Genomic DNA, 27,160 nt, shown 5'->3' with positions numbered 1-27,160 from the left:
CTCAGATGACGTACAAATGACGCTTTTCCACCCATTGTGGCAACTGGATTTCCGATGGAAAAGGAGATGCTTCCGGTGAATGGGGAGGGTTCTCCGGTCCTGGCAGATTTGCTTCCGTTCGGGGAACTACAACTTCCGACCTCCGCCCTTCCCCTCTGGCGAGGAAGAGACGCGTCCTAGTACGCATGCTCTGAATCCTCCCCGAGGGGGTGGGACCAAGGCTATGGGAGCGGAGGGGGCGGGGCAAGGAGGGAATTCCAACCTGTGGAGTCTGGTGGGGGGTCCCGAGGCCGGCTTCTTTCCATTGGCTGTGGATGGTGCAAGGGGTGGATCCTTTGGCGGCTTGTGGGGCTTTTGGGGTCCGCTGGGTGAAGGAGGGGGGTGTCAGAGTGTGAGAGGGGTACGGGATTCCAAACTTAGAATCTTGAGGCCCACGGGGCCCAGGCGCCGGGCCAAGGGAGCTCGGGCCGCCATGCGGGACAGGACCCACGAACTCAGGCAGGTGAGGAATCGGGGCAGCAGGGCTGGGAGCAGGAAGATGGGATGGGGTCTGCTTGGAATGCAGGGCTTCTGGGCCGCGGGGCGCGGGGTGGTGATGGGTGGCTGATGACCTGGAAGGAAAGACCCGGAAGACCGTGGGTCCCGTGGGCTAGAGCAGCAGCAAGAAAGTGGTGCCAATGACCCTGGCCCTGGCAGGGGGATGACAGCTCGGACGATGAGGACAAGGAGCGGATCGCGCTGGTGGTGCACCCGGGCACGGCCCGGCTGGGGAGCCCAGATGAAGAGTTCTTCCAGAAGGTATGGGGCTGGGGCCCCGCGTGGACTCCCGAGGGGCAGGGCTGGGGAACCTGAGGAGCAGTGCGGTCTGGAGTACTGCCACGTCTCTCTCTTTCAGTCCTCTCTGTCACCCTCCCTAGGTCCGCACAATTCGGCAGACTATCTTCAAACTGGAGAACAAAGTCCGGGAGCTAGAGAAGCAGCAGGTTACCATCCTGGCCACGCCCCTGCCCGAAGAGAGTGAGTGAACCCACCTCCGGAGCGCATGCTCAGCCCGTGGAGTTGTGGGGGTTGTAGTTCCACGCAGGTGGTGGCCAGAGGGGTGGGTTGAGGTAGAGACTGCTGTTTGGGGTTCACGGTCTTCTCCTGTTCAGGCATGAAACAAGACCTCCAGAACCTGCGAGACGAAATCAAACAGCTGGGCAGGGAGATCCGCACGCAGCTGAAGGGTGAGCTCATAGGACCTCGGATAGAGCCTTCCCTCCGGTACATGGGGAGAGTGTGTGCCCTGGACCGCCAGGGATGTAGTCACATCACACAACAGGCCTGAGTCTAGAAGCTCTGTTTCCTGGCTTCCACACCTATGCACTTTCCACAGCACGTGTGTGCCCCAGGGTTTTTCTTATTTACAATGAAACCTACAATTCTTCTTGCCCACTGTGTACTCTTTTTTTAGGAGGCCTCTGCATACCTGTGGGAATTCACAGATGCATGGCAAAGGAAAAATACACTTTCTCCTGTCAGTGGCCTCAAACTAGTCATTTTATGCTAAATTATATTTCCCTAAGAAAATCTATGTAGACAGGCACCTTACTAATTATGTGACTCGGGTATGGCCCTAGCCCTGTGTTCTCATCCTCAAACAATCTTTAGAAGTCACAGATCAGCCCCTTTCCCCCCACATCCCTGTGTCTTCCCACAGCCATAGAGCCCCAGAAGGAAGAAGCTGATGAAAACTATAACTCAGTCAACACGCGGATGAGAAAAACCCAGGTGGGTTTGTTGTTCCCAGAATAAGGGCATTTTAACAAGTGTTTCATTAGATTAGTAGGTGGCAGAATTGAGAAGAAAGGGCCCTTAGAGATCAAGTCCCACCTTTTGATATTTCTAATGGGGAAACTGAGGCTTAGAGAGAAAGGACTCACCCAAGGTCAAGAACCCAAGAGCCAGACTCTTAATACATTTTAACATCCTGACTTCTTTCTTCTCCATTCAAATGAGGCTCGGCTGTGGGGGACATAGCTTTCAGGAGCTCAGATGGGGAGTTAGGGATTGAACAGGTGACAAAGACATTACTGAGATAGGACTTGGTGGCTGATAGTACTCCCCAAGGAAGAAGAAGTCAGAAGTGACTGGGAGGTTTCCAGCCCATGTGATGGGGAAAACCTTCAGCCCCATGGGCAGAATTCAGGAAGTCAAAAAGAGGAACTGCCCTGCTGGGGAAGGTTCACTGAATCCAGTGTCTTAGTTAGGAGTCTTGAAGGGATCTGACCAGGCCCCTCAGGATTCCCAGTGAGGACTACTTTAGGGTTATTGGAGGTCATAGTTGGAGTAAGCGGGCCCAGAATTCAGCAAAGAGACCAGATTGAAGATCAAGAGGTCTGGACATCTTGAAAGTGGGTGACTAAATCCAGGAGGGCAGATGGGCCTCTGGGGAAGGAACTCCAAAGGAACAGCACATTTAAGGCATCAGTGGAAGGGACAAGGAAGGGTGAAGCAGCCTCACAGAAGCCCAGAGAGGGCTTTTCAGGAGGAGCCAGTGGTGGTCATTGTGTGAGAGGCCAAGGGTCCAGCTGGGCCTGTTAAATCTTGGCATCAGGCTGACCACCTGACTGGCCTCTGAGCTCTGAGAGGTCAATGTTCAGCAGGCATTCAAGAAATACAGTCGATTCTCATTATTTGCAGTAATTATTATTTTTTATCTCTTCCCTCCCTGCCCCCCCGCCCTCAGTTGTCTGCTTTTTGTGTCCATTCGCTGTGTGATCTTCTGTGTCCACTTGTATTCTTGTCAGTGGGACCCAGAAGCTGTGTTTCATTTAGTTGCGTCATCTTGCTGCGTTAGCTCTCCATGTGTGCAGCACCATTTGCAGGCAGGCTGCACTTTTTTTCCGCGCTGGGCGGCTCTTCTTACTGGGAGGACTCCTTGCGTGTGGGGCTCCCCTACGCGGGGGACACCCCTGCGAGGCTCAGCACTCCTTGCATGCATCAGCACTGCACGTGGGCCAGCTCACCACATGTTATAGGAGGCCCTGGGTTTGAACCTTGGACCTCCTATGTGGTAGATGGATGCCCTATCCATTAGGCCAAGTCCACTTCCCTATTTGCAGTAATTATGTTCTGTAAAGTCTCAGTGTATACTGAACTAGGGAATATTGAATTAGCAAATACATTGCCCCAAGAGGAAATTCAGGCGTAAGTTCCTGCAAGCCTCCAGTCACTTTTCCTCAACCAGTCAATACATGGGAGTGAATGTGGTTCGAGTGGTTGAGCACCCACCTCCAAAAAAACCAAAAACAAACAACAAGCAAAACAAATGAAAAAGCCAATTCAGGGAAGCCAATGTGGCTAAGTGGTTGAGTACTGGCTTCCCACATACGAGGTCCCAGGTTCAGTCCCCAGCCTCGAGTACCTCAAGAAAACCCAAGAACCAAAAAAAAAAAAAACCCCATAACCTTGTTTTATGTATGCTTATGTAAAAAGATGCTTATATCTTTTTGCTTCCTCCTAATATGCATACAGTGGACATTCTTTGTGTCACCAGCCTTTTAGACAAGGCTGCCATTTAACCCCCTCTAAAAACAGTTTCATTGCCTTCAGAACATTTTAGAGCATCACTTAAACAAAGCCTCTGGACATAAAGTTAAACAAGTTTAACAATAGATTGCATTGGGCACAGGTAATTCAATCATTTAATAGCATGTAGATTCATTAACATTGAATTCATGGCCAACAACCCCATAACCCAGGTCTGGGTGAAGCTTGTCTAATGCACGTCTTTCTCCATTAGGCATATCACAGCCTTCCTGCACTTAGGAACGTTAAACAGCACCTCAGCACTACACTTGAGGCCTTTTTTTCATTTAAACAATTTTTGAGTACATCATTCATACATTAACATATATAAACAATAAGTGTATAGTAGAAGTGAATTTAAGAGACCATTTTTAATAGTGAAATCATCAATAAAAAGCACAAAAATGTGAAAAACATGGCACTAACTATAGCATGAAAAGGACACTTGTTTACAGCATAATCCTTGAACCAGAAAGGCAGAATGTCACTTTGCTCAACCTCACCTGAGAACTTTTGAATGGGGTAACTCAAATTTTTCACTACTGAATGTTTACAAATGACTGTGAAAGCGATCAACTTTAGCAAGTAGGCAAACTCTCAAATATGGAATCTGCAAATAATGAGGATGGACTGTATCTTATATATTAAGTGGCTACTATGTACCAGATCCTTTTCTAGCTGTTACTGGCAGTAAACCAAAAATATAACGTTTCCTAACCTCATGGAGCTTAGATTCTGTTGGGGAGAGATGATCACCATAATAAATAAATTATTTTAGAACATAAGTGGGAAGCAGACTTGGCTCAATGGATAGAGTGTCTGCCTACCACAAGGGAGGTCCACGGTTCAAACCCAGGGCCTCCCTGACCCGTGTGGAGCTGGCCCACGCGCAGGGCTGATGCGCACAAGGAGTGCCTTGCCACACAGGGGTGTCCCCTGTGTAGGGGAGCCCCATGTGCAAGGAGTGCGCCCCGTAAGGGGAGCCGCCCAGTGTGAAAGAAAGGTCAGCCTGCCCAGGAGTGCTGGCCACACACATGGAGAACTGACAGAGCAAGATGACACAACAAAGAGAGGCACAGATTCCTGGTGCCGCTGACAAGAATAGAAGCAGACACAGAAGAACACACAGCGAATAGACACAGAGAACAGATGACTGCGGTGATGGGGGGGGAAGGGAGAGACATAAATAATAAAAATAAATTAAAAAAAAAAGAACATAGTAAGTGTGTGTGTATGGGTAGAGCAGGGGAGGAGATAGAGTGCTGGGAGAGAATAGGGCTGCAATTGAAATAAGGTGGAGTGCACCTTATCCAGAAGGTGATACTTGTGCATTAAGGAACAAGCATTCTAAGCTGAAGGAACAGTGAATAATGGCAGTGTTCAGGGAGGAGAAGGAGACCACTGTGGTGGGAAGGAGAGAGTGAGGGGACAGCAGTCGGAGGTAAAGTCAGGTAATGGGGGAAGGGCAGACATGGAGGGACCTTGTGGGCCCACAGAAGGGCTTTGACTTTTACTTGGAGAAATGAGGGAGCCTTTTGAGATCATCACAACGTGCTTAAGGTGGCAGGCGCCTCACAACAGCTTGTGCTGTTTGCACATTGTAAATGCTGGAATGCTGAGGCCCAGGCCCAGCCGGGCTCCTCCCAGCAGTCCCCATCCCATGTTCTCCACCCTCAGCATGGGGTCCTGTCCCAGCAATTCGTGGAGCTCATCAACAAGTGCAACTTGATGCAGTCCGAATACCGGGAGAAGAATGTGGAGCGGATTCGAAGGCAGCTGAAGATCAGTGGGTGGCGGCACTCAGCCCCCCGTGTGGGAGGGGGAGGGCCAGGGTCCCCTGACCCCAAGCTCAGCCTGACCTCTGCTTTCACAGCCAATGCTGGAATGGTGTCGGATGAGGAGCTGGATAAGATGCTGGACAGCGGGCAGAGTGAGGTGTTCGTGTCCAACGTGAGTGGCCACAGCCAGCCCTCCCCACTCCCGGGCCTCCCATCCTCTCCGAGCCCCAGCCCTTTTTTGTTGGAGAGAATACTGAGGCCCAGGGAGTATTACTGGCTTGCCTGGAGTCACTCCTCAGGGCCCTGGCCCCAGTTCCAGGCCAGGGGGCAGCTTCTGACTTGCTGCCAGTCCCCCTGTGACTGCCCTCTACTCCTCTCCACCCCCCTTTCCCCCAGATACTGAAGGACACGCAGGTGACCCGGCAGGCCCTCAATGAGATCTCGGCCCGGCACAGCGAGATCCAGCAGCTTGAACGCAGTATCCGAGAGCTTCATGAGATCTTCACTTTTCTGGCTAATGAGGTGGAGGTGCAGGTGGGCACCCCAGGCACCCAGCTTGGCCCCGTTCCCAGACGTAAGCCCATTCTGTCAGGACCACAGCCAGGACAGACAGCCTACCTGCACCCTTAGCCTCTTCCCGGGGTTTTTGGTCTCCCCCAGACTTGGTCATGTCCCCAGGTAGGTCCCGTTCCCTTGGCATGAGGCCACGCCCTGTGAGTTCCCCCATCCTTGTGCCCAGAATTTCGTTGGCCTCCTGGGAGCTTGGCCACACCTCCAGACAGAAGCGCTCGCATTCGCTCCTCACTGCCGGTCTCAGAATTGATCCTGTAGCGAGTCTCCCCTGCCTCCTCCTTCCCGGACAGAGCCCACACTTTTGTCTCTATCACAGTTTCTCTTCAGAGGGCCTGTCTCCTAAAATCTGTGCCACGTTGGGGAGAGGGAGGTGGTTCTTCCTTTGGCCCTGGTTGTGTGGGGGTGAGATAAGGTTCCAACAGCCCTGGAGTTGCTGACCTCAGCAGTGCCACAGCCAATGCCCTTTTGTAGCTGGGAGTCATAGGGAAAGAGGGGTCCCAGGACCCCGAAGGCTGATGGAACATGAGTAGGCAGGGTTGGGGAGGGCTTCATAGCAGCTGGGAGACAGGCCTGGGAGGATGGGATGAATCCAACAGAATCGTGAGGTTCATCTCTCTGTGGAAAGGTACAAGCCATTTAGGGGCCATAGCGTCGAGTCACCCCTGCACCCTGGGGTTGTATCGGGGGCCAGGGAGAAGGGACCATGTGACTGAAGGGGGCTTGTGAGGCACCCTCAGGAGATCTAAGTTTCATTTGCCAGGAATGTCCTTCAGTCATCGGAGGCTGGAGTGGTCAGAGAAGCTACTGGGTCCCCTACTCCCATTATCTCTACCCCTGAGCTGCCCCATCCTCTAAGCAGGGCGAGATGATCAATCGGATTGAGAAGAACATTCTGAGCTCAGCAGACTATGTGGAACGTGGGCAGGAGCACGTCAAGGTAGCACTGGAGAATCAGAAGAAGGCACGGAAGGTGAGCTTCCTTCCCTTCCCTCCCCCTACTGTGGCCCAGACACCCCTTCCTATCCTGAGTGAGTTTCCCTGGATCCTTCTCCCACAGAAGAAAGTCTTGATTGCCATCTGCATATCCATCACTGTCCTCATTTTGGCCGTCATCATAGGCATCTTAATAGCCTCTGGATAGCATCTGCATTCTTGGTGAGATATTGTGGGCCTGAGTCCCGGCTGCCCTATCTCTGGCCCCAGCCTTTCTTCTTCCCTTCAGCCCCTCTTCTGCTTCCTTTGCAGGCACTGGGAATACCTGGCCTTCTCTCCCAGCAGCTGGGGGAGTAGGGCAAAACCTCCAGCTGGACCCCCTTCCCTACACTGGCCCCTTTGCAAAGGGGAAGACGGTTCTTCTGGGGCTGGCAGCCGCTCATCCATGGGTGCCTCCCCCCTCAGGCCAAAACGCCTGGGGGAGGGCCTGCAGTGTTCTATTTGGATGGGATACATGGTTTTGTAAGAAATTAAAAAAAAAAAAAAAGACTTGGAGACTCCCCTGTGAATGTGTATTCCTGAAGCGCTGTCCGAGTATCCAGCCTCCTTGCATTCCCCTGGCCATCCTTGGGGCAAGGCCCAGCCCAGCCCAGCTCTGGTCAGACTGTTCCGGGCACTGTAACCAGAGCAGGCAGGCCTGGCCCTCCTCTGCTCCCACAGGAGGGAGTAAAACCCCTCATCTGGCTCCCAACTCAGGACAGTCCATGGGAAAGTCTACTCTGTGGACCTCCCGGAAAAGCAGTGAGGTGGGGCCAGGCCAGGTTGGGGCAGGGGTGGTGGGAGCTGGCTGGTGTGGCATCAGTGGGCACTCCTGAGGCTGAGAAAAGATGAGCAGTGAAAGAGTCATTGAGGCTGTTGGGATAGAGTAGTCAGGGAGGACTGCTCTCTGAGAAGTCCACACTGGAGTGGAATGTTAAATGAGGAGGGGCCAATAATGGGAAGAGGTTGCCAGGCAGAGGGACTGACTAGCCAGCCAGCGCTTGTGGTGACTGGAAAAAGGCACTGTCTTTTAAAGAGTTCTGCTTGGAGAGCCAGTGCCCCCCCCTCCACCCAAGACCACCTGGTTTCTAAGGCGTTACCTGGCTGAAGAGGTACAGAAGATCCTGCCTCTGCCTGCCTCCTGGTTTTTGAGGCACCTGAGCGCCAGGCCCTGGGTCTAAATTTCTAAAGGTAAGCTGGTTCCTAGTCCCCATCCCTAGTTTCTGGAGGAGATATGGCTTCTGGCTCCCGGACTGGTTTCTGGGGATAAGCGGGTCCCCGGCCCCAACGCCTGGCCCTCACCCCCAAGGTCTGGGGGCCAGGTTCACGCCGCCCAGTCCCAGCCTACGGTCCACTCCTCAGGCCTTGGCTTCTGCCGCTGCAGCTCCCGGCTGCCTAGCCAGTCTGGCCGCAGTGCCGCTCCGAGGCACGCACGCGGTTGCCAGGGGAGACGCAAGCTGCGGAAGGGTGGGCAGGATGTCGCTGGGGCGCTCTTGGACCCCGCCCGTGGACCTGAGCTGGGGGGTGGGGCCAGAGGGCGGGACTGGGCCCAGGGCGGCGCCGCGCCTGGGGCACCAACCCGGCCATGCGCGGCGGTCGCACTGCGCCTGCGCCAGGCCCGAGCAGATCTGGGGCGTGGCTAAAGGGGCGGTGACCGGGTCAGAACTGGAAAACGATTGGGCAACGGACCTGAGCGATGTGCCCCTTAAGAGCGATAGGATTGGCCTGTAGGGGGTCCGGAGGCGTGGCCATCCCGGTGTTAATAACAATTGACCCCAAGTTGCCACTGTGGGCAGAGGCTCAGAGAGCGAGTTGGCGTTCCCCAGGAGGAACAAGACTGTGGCCGTGGGCGCACCCAAAAGTGATTGACTCACAGAGAGGGAGGGGCTGGTCAGGACGCCCCGAGAGGCGGGAAGGTGTGGGCTTGTGGGGAGCTTCACGTGAGCAGGCGCGGTCGGGTCCCGCCCCCCCACCGCTGAGTTCGCGGCTGCTGCCCGGCGTGCGGGAGGCTACCGACTCCTTCATCCTGCGTGAGATCCCGTGTCCCGTGCATAGGTGAGTCCCTAACACCAACAGGAAAGCTCATTCCCGGGAGTGTGCAGCCACAACCCGGAGGCCCACCTGGTGGGAAAGCTGCGGAGCCGGGCAGATTCTGCCCCAGTAAATAAGACCCATTGGCCTCAGGGCCTCCGGGCTTCCCTGATTATGTTGCTTCCTCCTTCAGCCAGCATCTCTCCAGTGATATCCTGTGCGGTCGGAGCCTTTGTCCACTCCCTCACCTCTCTGCCCTCAGAGGGCACCCGCATGATCGGCGGCACCTGCTAGGATCTGACAGTGCCTTTTAGCACCCACTATGCCACAGCTGTGCAGCTCAGTGACCGTGTGCAGCATGGGCCTTCTGCTTGGCCATGCCAGCCAGTGCCTCCATAGAAAGGCTGTGGCCTGTCTTCTCCAGGAAGCTATCTAGCACCTCCTTGAAGAGGTAGCTAGATTGCCAGGTGAGGCCAGGGAGGCCAGATTCAGGAGTTTGACCCTATCTGTGTAGTGGGGACCCATGGAACGTTTTTGAGCAGGTGAGTGACAATTTGGAGCATGCCTGGCACAGGCGAATGCACAAGCAGATCCATGCACTGGAAACTTCAGGGGCTCTCCTGTGTATATCCCTTCCCTGTGGGAAACTGACCTAGGTGAGGGGTAAAGACCTCAAGGAACATGGTCTTGGTTATTTGTGGCTTGTCCAAGTCCACTTTACATTGCCTCATTCATTATTTCATGGTTCAGATTCTCAGGAAAAGGAATTTTATTGGTCTGGTTGATTTCTCTGGGCCAGGCTTCTCAGCTATGAATTAGCTGCCCTCGAGCTGAGAGTTTACATGTATGTGGGGCTGTACATGATACAAAATGCTAAGGTAGCAGAATGTGTATTTGGTGGAGGGAAGAGTAGCCAAGTTCAGTGACTCACGTCTCTGGCACAGCCCTGTGATAGACTTATTGTCCCAAATAATTACTGTCCCTCCTTACTGAGCCCCTGGCTACAGGAGGATTATACATTCATGCTCCAATTACAATAGGCTTAGCTACATGACCTGCTTTGGCCAAAGGAAGGTGTATTAGTTAGAGTTCTCTAGGGAAATAGAATCAACAGAAGATATCTGTAAATAGTATGAGATTTTATAAAATTCTCTCACGTGACCATGGAGATGCACAAGTCCAGGTTCCACAGGCAGGCTGCAAACAAGGAGCTCCCATGAAGGTCTAAATGAAGGTCCTTGTTGAGCGCCCAGGAGGTATTGACTGTCTAAATATGAGCTGGGAAATTTTCCCTGAATGCTGAAATCACTTCCCCTTTTAAGGCATTTAACTGATTGGATAAAACATCACTCAGTCTCCCTGGTTGATTGTAGATGTAATCAGCTATGTATGCAGTAAACTCACTGATGACTAAAGTCCATAAATGTCCTTGTATTACAATTAGCCCAGTGCTTGCCTGCAAACAACTGGGCACAATTACCTGACCGAGTTTACACATTAGCCTAACCATTGCAAAAGGTGAGTAGAAATGTCAAGTATATCTTCCAAATAAGTGCTTTATGTGCCATTGAGTTGTCTGTCACCTTCTCATCTCTTTCTCTCTTCATGAGCCTGGCAATTTCCAGACCAAAACATTTTCAGACTAGAACCCAGAATGAAGATGATATGAAGAGGAACTGCAAAAATTATGTGTAATGTAAGTAAAAAATAAACCTCCTGGTTAAAGGTGGCAGAATGAGCCACTTCAGGGCTCTTTCCCCTCACAGAAGCTTTGAACAACCAGCAAGAACTGGCAGAAACATCTTTCTCAAAGTTCCAGAAAACAGTTAAAGGACTGCAGTAACAGGGCAAGTGCTGAGTCAAGTGCTGAATCAAGAAAATGACTACTTAAAAACAGCAGCCAAAAAAAAAGAAAAAAAAGAAAAAAAGAATAGAAAAAAACAGCAAAACAAAAACCAGACAACAAAAAGCAGTAGCATCTCCTGGTGCCCTGGCATACACACACACATACACACACACTCACTTCACTGGCTTGGCCAGAACCAGCCCACGGATCCATGGTCCTAGTTCTAGAGGGAGTAGAATAACCCTCATGCACATACTGGGGACATGTATGTCTGGCCCAGTCTGTCTGGTGGTGGCCTTCAGGGACTCGCCATCCCAGAACTTAGCCTGCATGTAAGTGGCTCACAGAACTTCCCAATAGAAGGTTGTAAGAGAGCAGTCAACTTGAGATGCCTGGGGCAAGGGATTTTTAGCTGTAGAAGATACAGGGCAGTGTCTGGATGGTCAGGAAATTGTTTCCTAGGAAGAAGGGACATTGAGAACCATGTGAACTAGGGGGCTGGGGGCCATTCCCAGGGCCACATGCTGATGCTCAAGACAAGATGCATGTGCAGAAAGGACCAGGGAGGCCCCTAAGCTTTGGCCTGGAGCTCTTCTCTAAACTATTAATAAGTTCAATTTATGTAGGTAAATTCGCAAGACCTGGGCAAGGTGTTTTCTTTTTTCTTTTTGGTTAGCTTCTGGCAGTCATGGAAAGCTCTGCTATAATACTGGTTGGATACAAGTTAAAGGAACAGACAGCTCAGAGTCTAAATTCCAATGATAACACATTAAAATATCAAAATGTCCATGTTTCAACAAATGGTTACAAAACCTGCAAAGAAACAGGAAATGATAGGCCAGGCAAAGAAATGAAAGCATTAGAAACCATCAAGAAGGAGGACCTTTGGGAGCTGGTGTGCCTCAGTGGTTGAGTGCCAGCTTCCCATGTACAAGGTACCAGGTTCAATCTCTGGCCCCAGTACCTAAAAAAAACAAGAAAAAAAAAAAAAACACAAAAAATCATACATACATACATATATATATATACACATATATATATATACATAGGAAGGACCAAACCTGGGACATACCAAAGACAAAAAAATGGTTCTAAATATGTTCAAAGAGCTAAAGGAAAACATGGGCAGAGAAAAAAGGAAATCAGGAAATTGATAGATGAACACAAAAAGAATATCAATAGAGAGATAGAAATTATGAAGAAACCAAACAGAGCTAAAGACCCCAGTGTCAGAAATTGAAAATTCCCTCTAGGACTTCAACAGCAGATTGGTACTGGCAGAAGAATCAGAGCACTTGAAGATGAGACAACTGAAATCATTCAGATTTCTGAGGAGCAAAAAGAAGAAAGAATGGAAAAAAGGGAACAGAGCCTGAGGAACCTGTGGACACCATCACACATACCAATATACACACCGTGGAAGTCCCAGCATGAAGAGAGAGGAAGGGGCAGAGAGGATATTCAAAGAAATAACGGCTGACAGCTTCCCAGATTTAATGAAAAACATGGATATACATATCCAACACGCTCAATGAACTCCAAATAGGATAAATCCAAATAGACTCATGCAGCAGCATATTGTAATCCTAAAACTGCAAGAGAAACAGCATGTCATATACAAGGGAGCCTCAATAAGGTTTAGTGCCAATTTCTCATCGGGAACCATGGAAGCAAGAAGGCAGTGGGATGACATATTTAAAGTGGTGAAAACAAAAATTGCCAACCAAGAATTCTATACTTGGCAAAACTGTCTTTCATAAATGAGATAACAGTTAACACATCCCCAGACAAACAAAAGCTGAGGGAGTTGGTCACCACTAGACCAGGCTTAGAGGCGATGCTAAATAGAGATTCTGCTGCTTGAAAGAAAAGGACAATAGACAATAGGCTGAAGCCACACAAAGAAATAAACATCTATGAGGGTAATGACATGGATAAATACAAATGCCAGTACTGTTGTACTTTTCGTTTGTAACTAACTCCACTTTTGACTTCCTGCAGGATCTAAAAAGCTAATGCATAAAATGTAATGATAAACCAGTGGTTTTGGACTCAATGTGTAAATGTAATTAGTGACAAGGATCACATTTTTGGGGGGGGGGCTGGAGGGGTATAGGAACATCGTTTGTGCAAACTATTTAAGTGAAGTTGGTATCAAAGCAAACAAGATTGTTGTAGATTTAGGATGTTAAATTTAAGCCCCATAGGAACTACAAAGAAAATACCAAGGAATATGCAAGCTCACAGAGACAGTAATTAGAGCACAGGTTGCCAGGGACAGGGGGGATGGGAAGTTGCATAACAGATAGAGCATTTCTGTTTGGGGAGATGGGAAACTTTATTAATGGAAGGTGGTGAGGGTATCACAACATGGTGAATGTGACTAACTATTGAATGGTGTGCTTGGGAGTGGTTGAGATGGGAAAGTTTATGTTGTACAAATGTTCCCACAATTAAAAGTAACAAAAGTAGCAGCAGCTAAGGAAGACAGTGACAACTGGATGCAGTGCATGATCCTGGATGGGGTCTAACGAAAGGAGGGGAGGCTCAGAGGGACGTTGTAGGGCATAAGAAAAAATTGGAGAGTAGAGTGTGGGCTTTATATTAATGCTGCATTTCTTGGGCGTGGAGACTGCACTTAGCGAATGTCCGTGTTCTTGGGAAATGTACATGGCATTGTTAAGTATTCAGGGAGTATTATGTATATAACCTACACTCGTGTTCAGAAAATGGATTTATAGATGGAATAATGGGACAAATGTAGCAAAATGTTAGGAGTGGTGGATGGAGGGCAGGGGTATGTTGGAGGTCTCTGTATGGGATTTGTATTATTTTTGTGACTGTCCTGGAGGTTTGAGAGTATTTCAAAATAAAAAGTTACAAAGAAAGGAGGACCAAAATATTTCCAAAGGAGGAGAAAAAGGTAAAGGAGGGAGTTTACCTTACTAGATATAGCAAAACCTACACGATGGTATGCATAAGCAAAGGGGTAGACAAACAGGCCAAAGAGACAGACTACATAGACCATAAAGAAATCCACACATTTCAGGAAATGAAGTATGACAAAAGCCACTGCAAATGAGTGGAAATTTAGCAGACTATTCATTCAGTAACTCATGCTTGATCAACTGCTATCCATATGGGAAAAATGACATTGGACAGCTATCTCACACAACAAACAAAAATCAATTACTGTTCTCCAGAGGATGACATAGATACTCAATAGTGCTTTATTTTTTTCCTGAGAGAGATACAAGATGTAGCCAATTCAGTGACACAACTTATACAGTAATAGTCCATGTTGGTGATGTGGATAAGTAAATAAAAGGGTCAAAGTTTAACCAACGGCTAATTTTTTTCCTTGGGCTATTTTGGAGATAAATCTTGTTTCAAGCTTCAGAGGACCTAAGTTGACTTTGATAATTATACAGTGGAATGATCACATGTTGAGCTCCACAATTAAAAATGTATTGACTTATGCTACACATAATAAACATACTCTTTACACTGTAGAGAATCAGAATGTATTTTTGGCTCGAAGTTTTTTTAGTGTTTTCTGTGGGGGAAATAAAACATTTAGCAGTTTCCAAAAAAAAAAAAAAATCAATTACAGATGGATTAAAAACTCAAATGTGAAAACCTGAAACCTCTTAGGGAATATTTTTATGAACTTTGCATGAGGAAGGCTTTTCAACTAGAAACAAAAAGTAATTTGGCCATATTAAAATTAAAACTTCTTTACAGACTGGGAGAAAATGTTTGCAAACCACATATCCAGCAAAGGACTTCTATCTAGAATACAGAAAAAAATCCTCAAAACTCAATAGTAAAAAACCCTATTTTTAATCCAGTTAGAAAATGGGCAAAAGATACGAACAGACGTTTTACCAAAGGGGATATATAGGTGGCAAATAAGCACATGAAAAGATGTTTTAACATCTTGAGCCATCAGGGAAATGCAAAATAAAACCACAATGAGATATTATTGCTATACATCAAAATGGCTAAAATAAAAAATAGTGGTAATACAAAATGCTGGCATGGATGCAGAAAAACTGACTCATTGATACATTTCTGGTTGGAATGTATGGTGGCACAGCCATTCTGGAAGATGGTTTGACATTTCTCATAAAACGAAACATGCATTTACTATACGACCTAAGAATTGCTCTTCTGGGTATCTTTCCCAGAGAAATGAAAACTTAAGTTCACACAAAAACCTGTAAGCGGTGTTCAGGTCACATAAACACCTGTATGCAGAAACTTTATTTGTAATACCTTGAAACTGTAAACAATCCAGGTGCCCTTCAGTGGTGAAACAAGCTAGTACATCCATACCTTAGAATTCCACTCAGCAATAAAAAGGAATCAACTACTGATATACCCAACAACTTGGATGGATCTCAAGGGAATTATGCTGCATGAAAAAAAAGGCCATCTCAAAAGGTTACATAATATATAATATATATATATATATATACACACACACATACACATTATATGTTATATGTAATATCTTAAAATTATAGAGATGAAGAACATATTAATGGTTGCCAGGGATTAGGGCTGTGGCTGTAAAAGCATAGCAAGAGGGAGTCTATTCCAGAATAGACTCTGTAGACAGAATAGTTCTGTATCTTTTTTTTTTTTTTTTGCAGTTACCAGGGATTGAACCTACTGAGCTATAAGCTACATCCGCTCACCATTGGAGTTGGTTTTCTTCATTTGTTTGTTTTTGTTTTGTTTTGAGGAAGCAGGCTCTTAACCACTTGAGCTACATCCGCTCCCCTAGTTCTGTATCTTGATTGTGGTAGTCATATGAATTTAAGCATGTGATAAAGTTGCATAAAACTGTATACACACAGATGAATATATGTAAAACTGGCAAGATGTGATAAACTCTGGATAGTACTAGTATCGACTTACTGGTTTTGATACTGTACTAGGGTTATGAAGATGTTACCACTGGGGGAGACTGAGTGAAGGGTACCCAGGACCTCCCTGTACATTTTTGTGAGTTTACAATGATTTCAAAATAAAAAATAGTTTAAATAAACTTCTCTTGCTGTGAGCCACTGGTAGGTATTTGAGGGTTGTTACCACAGCATAATTTAATCTGCTTCAAGTCTTTTTTTTTTTTCACTTTTCATTTTGAAATAATTTCAAATTTATAGGGAATTGCAAAAATAATACAAAACGCATGCTGAGAACTCCCAACATACCTTCCACCCTGATACCCAGATCTATCACTTTTAACAGTTTGCCACATTTGCTATATTATCTTGACTGTCTGTCTACCTACACATTTATAAAAATGGAAAATGGCAAGTGTTGGCAACCACGGGGAGCCATAGGAGCCCTCGTGCATTATTAGTGGGATGTAAAATGGTGCAGCCGCTGTGGGAAACAAAGTATAGAATTACCATATGCCCAGCAATCCCACTTCTTGGTATATGTTCAAATAATTGAAAGCAGGGACGCATATTTTGCACACCAGTGTTCACAGCAGCGTTATTCACAATAGCTAAAAGGTGGAAGCAACCCGAGGGTCCACTGACAGATGAATGGATAAACAAAATGTTGCTATATTTTATATTTAGCAATGAAAAGGAAATACTGATACATTTTCCAGTAGGGATGAAACATACTCAGTGAAAGAAGCCAATCACAAAAGACAACATATTATATGTTTCCATTTATATGAAATGTAATTGGGAAATCTGTAGAGACAGATTAGCGGTTGTCAGGGCAAGGAGGAAGGTTGAGAGGAAATGGGAAGTGGCAGCTAGTAAGTATGCATTTTTGTTTTTAATGGAGGATTGAGATGTTCTAAAATTAGTTTAGGGAGGTTGCACAACCCACAAATACACTAAGCAAACATTGACTTGTATACTTTAAATGGGCAAATTGTATCAAATGTGAATTGTATCTCAATGAAATTATTATTTTTTTAATCAGACCATCTGAGTCCTTGGGGAGCAGGGACTGGGGTATGGAATGTCTTGGGTGTCAGAGAAGGAAGACCAAGGGGGTGAGCTGCCTGGGCCCGGGAAGGGAGCAGGGTTGTGGATCCCTTAATACCCGCAGCAGCTGCTTCAGCGTTCATCAATAGATGTTCAGGGTTACCTGTTGACTAGCGTGTACAGTGTACCTTTGTATCAACTTTTAAAAGGTGCCCTGCCCCAGAGATAAACCTTCTATTCACAAGGCCAGTCAGTAGGAACAAAGCTCTTGGCTTCTAAACCCAGACCCCCTGGTCGCCATGGACCCTTAGTTCCCGCCTGGATGAGCAGGAAGCCTGGGGACAGTGCTTGCTGTCCTCTTGGGGTAGAGACAGGCGGTGAGTGTGTTCTTGGCCAAACTGGTGTCCCTCCCCTGCAGCCATGACGCCTTGGATCCTGTGGTGGCCACATGGCCCTGGTTCTTTTATGCTTTGCTGCTTGAGGCTCCTGCTATTGATGGGACACCTGCCCCATAGGCCCTTGGCGCTGACCATCTGGTGGTCCCCAAATCTTGAGAGGATAAGAATGGAAAGGAGGATCTGGTTCACTCTGACCTTTATCTTTGTTTCAGCTTATAAATCGGGAAGGTCCTAACGGCTGGAATCTAGAACCTTGAATCAGTTCCAAAGCATCCTTCTAGAAATCCTTCCCTTCTTTGTGGGGATTTGAGCACTTGTGTAGGTTTTGGCACAAATGCGATCATACTATCCTCACAGCTTCAGTTTTCTTTTTCTCTTGACAATATATTTTGGGTATCTTTTAACAATCTAGATTGACAGGCCTCTTTTTTAAAGAGCAGTATAATATTTCACATTGGCTAGCTTTGTTATTCCTCTGCTAATGACCATTTAATGTGTTCCAAGTTTTTTTTTTTTACAAAATTTGCTTCACTGAACATTTTTCTATCTTCATTTCTGGTCATAAACTTGGAAAACAAAACAAAACAAAGCATTGTTAAATTCTTTGTATATTTGCTGTGTCAAAGGGCGGTGCATTTAACTTCTTGATAAGTGTGATCAAGTCATTCTCCCAAGAGGCTATACCAGGGAAGGGGATTTGGCTCAACGGATAGTGCATCTGCCTACCACATGGGAGGTCCAGGGTGCAAAACCAGGGCCTCCTGACCCATGTGATGAGCTGGCCCACAAGCAATGCTGATGCATGCAAGGAGTGCCGTGCCATGCAGGTATGTTCCCCGTGTAGGGTAGCCCCACACGCAAGGAGAGCACCCCGAAAGGAGAGCTGCCCAGCGTGAAAAAAGTGCAGCCTGCCCAAGAATGGCGCCCCACACACAGAGAGCTGATGCAGCAAGATGATGCAACAAAAAGAGACAGATTCCCAGTGCCGCTGACAAGAATATAAGTGGACACAGAAGAACACACAGCAAATGGACACAGAGAACAGACAACTTGAGGGGGGAAGGCAGGGAGAGAGAGGAAAAAAAAAAGGCTATACCAATTTACACTAAATGTTGGGTCTTGTGTGTTTTTCCATTTGGGTCTTTGAAAAATTACAAGTGATATATGAACATATTCTTGGTGAATGAGACTCAAACAAGAGGATCCAGAAATTAATGTCTCCTGTTCCCACTCTCCAAACCCATCCCTTGCCCAGTGCTAATTTTCAGTGTTTGAAGGATCATCATTCTTTTTCTGTACATCTACTTATGCTGATTTATGATTTGGGGAGTTAGCCTTTGCATAAAAGATACACACTGCTGGTACTATTGGATTTTCTCATGCAAGAAAGTACTTATTCATGTCCATATCTTTTAAAAAGCTGTATAACATTCCAGAGTATGGATACAACTGGAAGTTGTCTTTTATTCTCCCAGTTGAACAATCACATTTATGATAAACTAAAATATCAGAAATATTCAGAGCTACTTCTCAACCCTCTCTCCTACTCCACTGTTTAGTCCCCCACTGTAGTATCATGTTTTCATTCCAGAACTTTGGTATTTGATTATACAGTATGTCTGACATGTCATCTCCACTGCTGTAAAAAGTAGTAAACTTTAGATTTCCAAGTCTGTTAAAAGATTGGATGCAATTGAATTTAAGGGGAGAATCAACATGTTTTAATGAGTCCTTCCATTTAGCTACCTGGTGTATCTCCCCATTCTGTTGTCTTGCATCCTTCTGGCCACCACTATCATTTTCTTCATACAGGTCTTGCATATTTCTTATGAGATTTACTCCTTTGTAGTTTTTGGGTTTTGTTGTTATTGTGAAGGGGATCCTTTCTACCCCTAGAATGTTTTCTAATTTATTGTAGTATATAGGAAAGATATTAATTTTTGGCCTTAGTTTATTATCTATAAAAGGATAGAAGTAGAACTACTCAGTAAAAGGTTTCTATAGTCAAATAAGTATGGGCTAAGCAAAATTAAAACAGATTTGTTCCCTGCAGGGCATGTCAATACCTGTAATCCCTTTGATCAAGAACCCAAAAGAATGGCATGCAGGGATTTTGTATTTACTTGGTTGTGGAACCCTTTGTCACAGACATCTAGTTTGGGAAACAATGCATCCCAAGACCCTTCTAGATTCTAATTCTGTCAGTCCAGAGGTCTCTATTGAACCTTATCTGATGCTCAAACTCCACACCCCCATCCCCAGAACACAATAGACAACACAGTGTCAAAGCAAATGGTTTAATGAGTTGCTCAGAGAACTGTCTCCAACAGCGGCTGCCAACCCCCAGTGCCCCCAGCACTCTCGGTTTGGCTGTGGTGAAACCCTGTGGGGGCCAGGCTCCTGGGAGTGTGGCTGGAGGGTGGGGTGGGGGCGGGCCTCAGGCTGGCCCCTCTTCAGGCATTCCTAGCAAAGCCACAAGGGGTTCGAGGGGCGGGGGCGTCCCAGCAGGCACGGGGTGGGTGCGCTCGTGCTTGCGCAGGTCGCTGGCACTCAAGAAAGCTTTGGGGCAGTGAGGACAGGTGTAGGGGCGCACGGAGCTGTGTGTGCGGCTGTGCTTGCGCAGCCCGGCCCGGTCTGAGAAACTCTTGCCGCACTGGGTGCAGGAAAAGGGCCGGAGCTCCGGGTGTGAGCGCTCGTGCCGCCGCAGCAACGTCGACGTGGAGAAGGTCTCCTTGCACTCGCGGCACGCAAACTGCGGGGGCTTCTCGTCGGCCTCCTCCCTCCCCAAGTCGCTGGCCCCGGCCAAGGAACCGGGGGCTTCCCCCACGCCAGCTTCCTGGCATTCCACATGCTCTACCGTCATGCCCACCACTTGCCACTGCATGGCCATCACCCCCCCGGACTCGGGGGGCAGCTCTAGCAGCCCGGCTGGAGGGTCTCCGAGCCCGGCCCCCGCTGCGGGCGCCGCTGGGCCCTCGCCCGCCACGCCGACCGGCAGCGCCAGCCCCACCACCAGCTCCTGCTGCGGGGCAGCTCCTGCCGCCTCGCTGCTGCGATGGGTCCGCTCGTGCTTCCTCAGGCTGGAGGACACCACGAAGGACTTCCCGCAGGCGTTGCAGTGGAAGGGCCGCTCGCCCGAGTGCACGCGGCTGTGCTTGGTGAGGCTGGCGCGCTCGGCGAAGGCGCGCCCGCACTCCTCGCAGCGGAAGGGCCGCTGGCCCGAGTGCACCAGCGCGTGCCGCTTGAGGTCCCAGGACGCCACGAAAGTCTTGTCGCACTGCAGGCACTTGAAGGGCCGGTCGCCTGTGTGCACCCGCCGGTGCATGGCCAGGTCCGCGGGCTGCCGGAAGTCCTTGCCGCACTTCTCGCAGCGGTAAGGCTTCACGCCCTCGTGCGCCCGCTGGTGGCGCCGGAAGCTCGACGGGTCGGAGAACATGCGGCCGCAGCGCGGGCACAGGAAGGGCTTCTCGCCCGAGTGCGTTCGCTCGTGGCTCTGGTAGGAGCTGAGCTGCGTGAAGCCCTTGCCGCAGACCGGGCAGCGATAGGGCTTCTGCGCCGCGTGGATGCGCTGGTGGCACGTGAGCGACGAGGAGCGGGAGAAGCTCTTCCCGCACTCGGAGCAGAGGAAGGGGCGCTCGCCAGTGTGGGACCTGCGGGAGGTGGGGGACCCAGCGTGAAGGTGACTGTCCCCCAACCTGACCTCTGCTTCCCGTCGGGGCTGTTATTTCGGGATCCCTAACATCCTGGAGGCCTTGGCTCAATCCCGTCAGGGCTACAGGGCCCTGGCCGGGTAAGAAATGGGGCTCCAGGGGCCTGGGTGCCTCTAACTCCAGCTAAGACTCTCTCTCTCTGCAAATGGGCTCCTGGGCGCCCTTCCCTGCTGGCCAGGGACCTGGGCCATGCGGAACCCACCCCATCCTCCCAGGAGCCATCCCAATGGGTCTGTCTGCCCCCACCCCCTTTCCATAGCCTTCCCCCCATCTTCCCATTGACCCACTCCCAGCGCTCTGGAGACAAGCCCGGGGCCGCGGGGCGGCCGGCCGGCTCCCCCCAGCCCGCCGCGCGCTTACCGCTCGTGGTTGCGGAGGTCCTTGAGCTCGGCGTAGGCTTTGCCGCAGCGCTCGCAGCCGTAGGGGCGCAGGCCCGCGTGCGTGCGCCGGTGCTTGCGGAACACCGACGGGTCGGCGAAGCTCTTGCCGCAGTCGGCGCAGGCGTAGGGCCGCTCGCCCGTGTGGCCGCGCTGGTGGATCTTGAGCTTGGAGAGCGCGCCGTAGGCCTTGGGGCAGTGCGCGCAGCGGAAGGGCAGCTCGCCGGCGTGCGAGGCCAGGTGCACGCGCAGGCACACGGGCTGCATGAAGCGGCGGCCACACTCGGGGCACGGGAAGGGCTTCTCGCCCGTGTGGCTGCGCCCGTGGCTGCGCAGCTCAGGAGCCGTCTTGTAGGCCTTGGGGCACAGCGGGCACGCGTAGGGCCGAGGCTTAGTGGCCACCCCGGACACCCGGTCCCCGCCGCCGTCCTCCGCCTGGGGCTCTGTCTCGGGCTTCGCCTTCGCCTCGGCCACCTCCTCTGTGCAGTCTGCAGGCCCGTGTGTGGCTGCGTGGCGCGCTGCCCTGGGCGCGTTTGGAAACGTCTTGGTACATGACAGGCACTTGTACCGGCGGCCGGAGCGCTTGTAGCCCGGGGTTGGGGTCTGGGCCTCCGCCGGCTCCACCTCCATGGCCTAGGGGGGCGGGGCTTCTCTGTGAAAGAGGCAAACTTAGGCACCCCCATTCTGGGCCCAGCTCCTCACTAAAGCCCTCTCCGAGGTCTCAGAGGCAACCCTATCTTTTCTGCATTTTCCACCCGGCAGCTCAGTCTGAACCTGCCTTCCTCCCACCCCTTCCTGCCACGGATTCCTGGCCCTTACACCTCTGGCTCAAGTTTCCTTTTTGATCTGCTCAGTGATGAAAGTAGCAGGTGGGATGAGGTGACCTCAGGGGACTGGGGTCACCAAAAGGTCCACATGTGCTTCCCTCTCCAACCTCTGGGTTTTTCCAAACCCCACTGCCATCCCAGAAGGCCCCAGCCAGGTTCCATCCATGTCACCATCTTCCTTCTTCACTTCAGTCTCCCACGTGAGGCCAGGCTGCAGACACAGAGGGTACTCAGGTGGCCCTGGCCTGAAAGTTCCCGAGTGCCCAGGGGAGACAGAACTGGGTCCAGAGAAGGGCAGAGCCATGGGCTAAATGTGATGGGTTTCCAGGGAGCGTGTGTTTTGTCTTTTCCTTCTGGTTGGTCAGCTCTTGGAGCAACTGCTGTGAATTTGGGCTTTGCACAATTGCAAGGAACTCCACCTCGGACAGGAATCTTGGTCCACCCTCTGCTCTGGAATCTCTTCTGGCTCCTGCTCCCATACCACTGGCAATGGGGAGCTCATTCTCTCACCAGGCAGCCTGAGCCACGGCGGGCGGCTAGAAGCCACTTTCTGGGTCATAATCGATGTATCTGAGCTGGAGTGGTCTCCTGGGACACCACTCCAGTTGAGCCCCCTACTTTCTGGGTCCAGAGACTAGATGCCCTCGACCCAGCTGCTCCCAAGGATCAGGGTTGGGAGGAAATAGGATCGACGGGTGTGTTGCTGTGTTAAGTGTTCACACCAGCTCATCCTCCCTGGGGATGAAGGGAAGAGGATTATGGCTGATCCAGTTAGGGAGGGCTCAGCAGCAGCTGCTGGGAGGGGGCGTGGGTGCAGTGGTGTGGAGAGGGGAGCCACGTGTGTCCAGAGGCTAGGTGGGGGAACAGGAGGCCTGGGTTCCAGGCCTATAGATATCTTGCTGTGAGGCCTCAGTGAAATTAGTGCCTGTCCTCAGGCCTGTTTCCTCTTGTGTGCACCCCAGGGCTTCTAAACTGTGACACTGGGGCTGGGGAGAAGGCTGGAGTTGAGCTGAGCCAGGATGGTTCTGGGGCAAGTACAGGCAGAGACTTAGGGCCCCTCACCTCAGGAGAGGGTTGTAGGAGCAGCATACCTGGGGACTAGGGTGGATCCAGGGAGGACACAGGAGCCCCTGGGGTGAGTAGCAAGGGGTCAGCAACCTTATGCCTGGTGGCCTTGCCTCAATTTCCCCCATGATCTAGCATACACAGGCAAAGGAGACATTTCCCTTTAGTACCACGTGATGCTCTTTGTCCCCAACTCATGACTTTTCCATGCCTCCCATCACACCATTCAAGCTCCCAGGTCTGACCTAGCTATTCCAAATCCCAGCAGTACTCGTTTGACTTCCCTCAGGAAGCATTTCCTGCATGCCCCCCTCTGGGTTTTGACCTACAACCTCACACAACTCTTTTCCACCCTGAGGTTGGTTATTTCACTCTCCCTCTAGATCCTGGGGCTGGAGGTCAAGTGAAAGGGCTTGAGGGCCAACCTTCCCAGGGACTTGAATTCCCCCTGTGCTTTCCAGTGGGAACCCATCCCCTGATGAAGCACTCGCTACTTCACATCTGACCATCTCTAGAGATTCTGCCTGATGGAATGTTTCCCCTTAATACAAATGATGGCCCACATTTACAGAGCACTTGCCAGATACCAGGCAGTGTCCTAAACTCTACACCTATATTAACTCAACCTTCAATTCAGCGCTTTGAAAAAAATTCTATTGTTACTCCATTTCATGGATTACAAGGTGACAGATGCCTCAGAGGTGGGGTGGTGTTGCGGTTAAGTGCTATCTCTGAAAGCAAACTGCCTGGGGATGCATCTTACCAGGGCCATCACACCCTAGTTGAGGTGGCCTTGGGCAGTTTACTTATCTCTCAGGACTTCAGTTTTCTAATCTTAAAAATGGGAGTAATGGTAGCCGTAAAGATTGAAAGAAATAAGAGCAATTACTGCCTTCAATTACTAAGAGTCTTCTGAGAGCCAGGCACTTTGCTAACGTTCCTGAGATAAGGAGTATTGTCCTCATTTCCCAGACAAGGAAAAGCAAGTTCCAGGAGGTTAAGCAGCTAGCTCACGGTCGCCCAGCTGATTGGTCTGCAGCTGAGACTGGAATCCAGGTCTCTTTAACTTGTCTTCTTTTGGGGCCCCCAGTCTTGGCTGCGGCCCAGAGCAGCTCCACAGTGACCAGAACCCCGAGCTCAGGTCCTGCCCATGTTGTCACTCATACCTGTACAACTGCCCTGAGACCAGAACCAGTGCCTGCTGTGCCCTGGGGCGCTGGGACCGTGGCCCCTCCCCTCCCTGGGCCTGGCCCTGGGCCTCAGGCTTTTCATCTGTGAGCCAGAGACAAGGCAGTTCAAGGGCAAATCTCTCCTCCTGAGGCTCTTCCCAGGATGCAGGCTGGGGCCACCTCATGAAGAATGGAGGGTTTGGTAGGCTAGGCCCCTGCCTAGACTCCCACCATAAACTCGACATTTCACCCTTTATGGAGAACCCTTTCACCCACTAGCCCCCTAGCGTCATGTTTCTCCAAGTTAGGGCTGGCAGCCCCCTGCATCAGAACAATCACCCAGGAACCTGTGCCCTAAACACACCCTCTGGACCATTTCAAACCAACACTTGGAAGAACCAAATGCTCCCAGCCCTAGGTCTTCACCACTTCCTAGGAGGGAGGCATTTTTACTCCACCCCTTTTACAGATATGAAGACTAGTTGCCTCCACCCCCAAGGGACACACAGATAGCCAAGGATACCTGTGGAAGACCTGAGTCTTCAGGTCTCTGGGCTGGGCTCTTTCTCTACCAGTCTTCTGTTCACTCAAGGTTTATGTGACAAATCACGAGACTTCCCGCTGCTCCTGGGCCAAAACCCTCTATCTGTTTCATGGGCAGCAAGGCCCCAGAACAATCTGGTTCCTGTCTACCTCACCTCTCCCTCATCTCCCCTGGGCTCACTAGGCTTCACCCATACAGTCCCCCTTAAAGACCTAAATTCTTTCCCACCTCAGGTCCTTTGCACTAGCAGTTCTCTCTGCCAGAACCTATTCCCTATTGCCCCTCCCACCCCCGATCTTTCTATAGCTGCCTCTTTCATTTGGTTCTCAGCTCCATCACCTCCACAAAAAGGGCTTTCTTTCCCCTGCTACACATTATCTCTTAATTTCCTTTATGGCGCTCACCTGAATAACAGTTCTTGAATGCTTACCATGGGTCCGGTACCATTTCTAAGCCTTTTATGTGCATTATCCCAGCTAAGCCTTACAAGTGTCTAGAAATTACAGTATTATTCCCCCCATTTTATAGATAAAAATATTGAGGCACAGGGAGATGAATGAACAAGTGCATGATCACAGCTAATATTCAAAGCCAAGTGGTCTGATTCCCAGACTTCTGCAGTCTGTTTACCTGATTATTGCTTTGCTAGCACTTAGACATTTTACAGCTTACTTGTTAATTCTGTCTCCAGCACCAGAGTCCAGGCTGGTGAAGAGCAGGAACCTGCTTAGTACTCTCTAGACCCAGGTTTGGCCCCCCAAAACAAACAGAATGAATCAAACCCTAGGATGGAATTTGAGCCCAGCTCTATTCCCCCTGCCTTTCCCACAGTACTACTGAAAGCAGCCTGTGAGGATGTTGGGCAGAAACTATTTATTAACTGAATTTTCTGCCTTTTCAAGAGATCCGAATAGCATCCCAGCAGTGGGCTCATATTCTGGTGATGAAGCCTTGTCTCAGCTTCACTACAGGTGTAGGGAGGAGAAATAAGTTCTGTTGCCTGAACAGGCTCAAAACACCAGGGATGCAGAAAATTAACTCCCAGATAGTTTAGGTGAGGACTCTGGGGGAAGGGAGAGGTGAAAAAGGAGCCATTTTTGGTCCTCTTGGCATCTCTAAACAGTCACCACCCAGGCCTCACGGCTGTGCGAGATCTGGTCAGTTGGCAGAAGGGGAACTGTAAGCGCTAATCATCTCCTAGGCCTCCAACTGGTCAGTTCACACCTCGATCCCAACCTGCTTTTCCAGCCTAACTCCAGTGCAGCATCCCCTACCTGCCAAGCGCCTTAAGCTTGGTTCACAACTCTCACACTTCCCCACCTCCATGTACCTCCACAAGCAGTTTTCTCCGCCTTGGGAGCCCCTGCTTGCCTTATCCCCTGGAAAAACTTTTGCATATTTCAAATACTCCGTTCCCCAATGTCCTCAGGGATACTTCATGGGCATCAGAAGTAGGGACCCCATGGAGCTCTGGGTCCCGTTTCTTCATCAGTACAATGGGTCCCTAGGGCATGGGAGAGTTTGAAGGGCGTTTGGAACGACGAAGCGTGCTAAGTAGAGGCCGAGAGCAGCAGAAACGAGGTCCGGGCTCTAACCCAGCAGTCCTCACTCTGCAACCGCCTACGTGTCGACGCCTTTGCCAAACTGGCAGTCCCTGCAGGGCAGGGCCCCCGGCTGACTCATCTCCGAGTAAGAACTCGGAAAAAGTGGCCTCGGAGAATATGACAAGAAGAGTGAACGAAAAATGAGAGAATGAACAAATGAATGGACGGAAGGCCGGACCCGGGACAAAGGCCCGCAAAATGGCGTTCTCTAGGACCGCGGGAGGGGCGGCCAGAGGCTCGGCGTGGGAGGGGGACCGCAGGCGCCGGGGACCTTGCTGGGTGGGCCGCACGGTAGGGACAAAAGCCCTCAACATGGCAGGCTCTAGGACCCCTGGGCCTGCGCGGCGCAAGGCCGGCAGACTAGCGGTCCAAGCCCGGGCGTCCGCAGCCACCGGCCCGTGGTGGCAGCCGGCGGGCTCTAGGACCCGCTGGACCCGGCGCCCTCCCGCGCCGGCCCGGAGCCACTCTCCGCCCGCCCCGCCCGCTCAGCCCGCGCCGGGCCGGCCCCGTCCGCCCTCTGCACCCACAGGGAAACTGAGGCCCGCTGGGATCGCGTCTACGCTGAGGCTGCCCGGTCCCCCCGGCTCCCCAGCATCGTTTCCTACCTGAACAGACTCGGGCTGGCTCCGCGACGTCAGCGTCGGCTCCTTGCACGGACGGAGCCCCGGACACTGCCAGGGAGGGGCAGGCGCTAGGACCCAGCGGGGGGGAGGGGAGGCGGGGCTGGTGGACC

At 50.4% G+C, this 27,160-nt stretch overlaps 2 protein-coding genes across 3 annotated transcripts; one reads left to right on the top strand and one right to left on the bottom strand.

Annotated features, from left to right (window-relative positions):
- Window positions 1-221: 221 nt before the first annotated feature.
- Window positions 222-7,403, top strand: STX4 (syntaxin 4). Its single transcript, XM_012520011.4, has 11 exons — window positions 222-502; window positions 697-798; window positions 918-1,017; window positions 1,152-1,226; window positions 1,700-1,770; window positions 5,248-5,356; window positions 5,444-5,520; window positions 5,745-5,882; window positions 6,781-6,891; window positions 6,979-7,076; window positions 7,167-7,403. Exons 1-10 carry the CDS (start codon window positions 224-226, stop codon window positions 7,060-7,062), a joined length of 1,146 nt encoding a protein of 381 aa, XP_012375465.1. The 5' UTR covers window positions 222-223; the 3' UTR covers window positions 7,063-7,076; window positions 7,167-7,403.
- A 12,006-nt stretch (window positions 7,404-19,409) lies between these two features.
- Window positions 19,410-27,120, bottom strand: ZNF668 (zinc finger protein 668). 2 transcript variants are annotated; one of them, XM_004479408.5, is made up of 3 exons: window positions 27,033-27,120; window positions 21,202-21,870; window positions 19,410-20,781 (listed from the first exon to the last, which is right to left on the bottom strand). In XM_004479408.5, exons 2-3 carry the CDS (start codon window positions 21,846-21,848, stop codon window positions 19,569-19,571), a joined length of 1,860 nt encoding a protein of 619 aa, XP_004479465.1. In that variant the 5' UTR covers window positions 21,849-21,870; window positions 27,033-27,120; the 3' UTR covers window positions 19,410-19,568. The 2 variants fall into 2 exon arrangements, with proteins under 2 accessions (XP_004479465.1, XP_004479466.1); XM_004479409.5 differs by having other exon boundaries at window positions 21,202-21,851; window positions 27,033-27,107.
- Between the last annotated feature and the right edge of the window lie 40 nt (window positions 27,121-27,160).

Source organism: Dasypus novemcinctus, chromosome 23 (assembly GCF_030445035.2).
Source record: "Dasypus novemcinctus isolate mDasNov1 chromosome 23, mDasNov1.1.hap2, whole genome shotgun sequence".
NCBI lineage: Eukaryota > Metazoa > Chordata > Mammalia > Cingulata > Dasypodidae > Dasypus > Dasypus novemcinctus.
The sequence above is the reverse complement of the archived record's forward strand: the minus strand, read 5'-3'. Positions and strand labels throughout refer to the sequence as shown.

Excerpts from the sequence above, each read along its gene's own strand:
- STX4 (XM_012520011.4), top strand. The coding sequence starts at position 224 with ATGGGAGCGGAGGGGGCGGGGCAAGGAGGGAATTCCAACCTGTGGAGT. Across the intron at positions 1,018-1,151 it reads CACGCCCCTGCCCGAAGAGA|GCATGAAACAAGACCTCCAG; the intron begins GTGAGTGAACCC and ends TCTCCTGTTCAG. Across the intron at positions 1,227-1,699 it reads GATCCGCACGCAGCTGAAGG|CCATAGAGCCCCAGAAGGAA; the intron begins GTGAGCTCATAG and ends GTCTTCCCACAG.
- ZNF668 (XM_004479408.5), bottom strand. The coding sequence starts at position 21,848 with ATGGAGGTGGAGCCGGCGGAGGCCCAGACCCCAACCCCGGGCTACAAG. Across the intron at positions 20,782-21,201 it reads GACCTCCGCAACCACGAGCG|GTCCCACACTGGCGAGCGCC; the intron begins GTAAGCGCGCGG and ends CACCTCCCGCAG.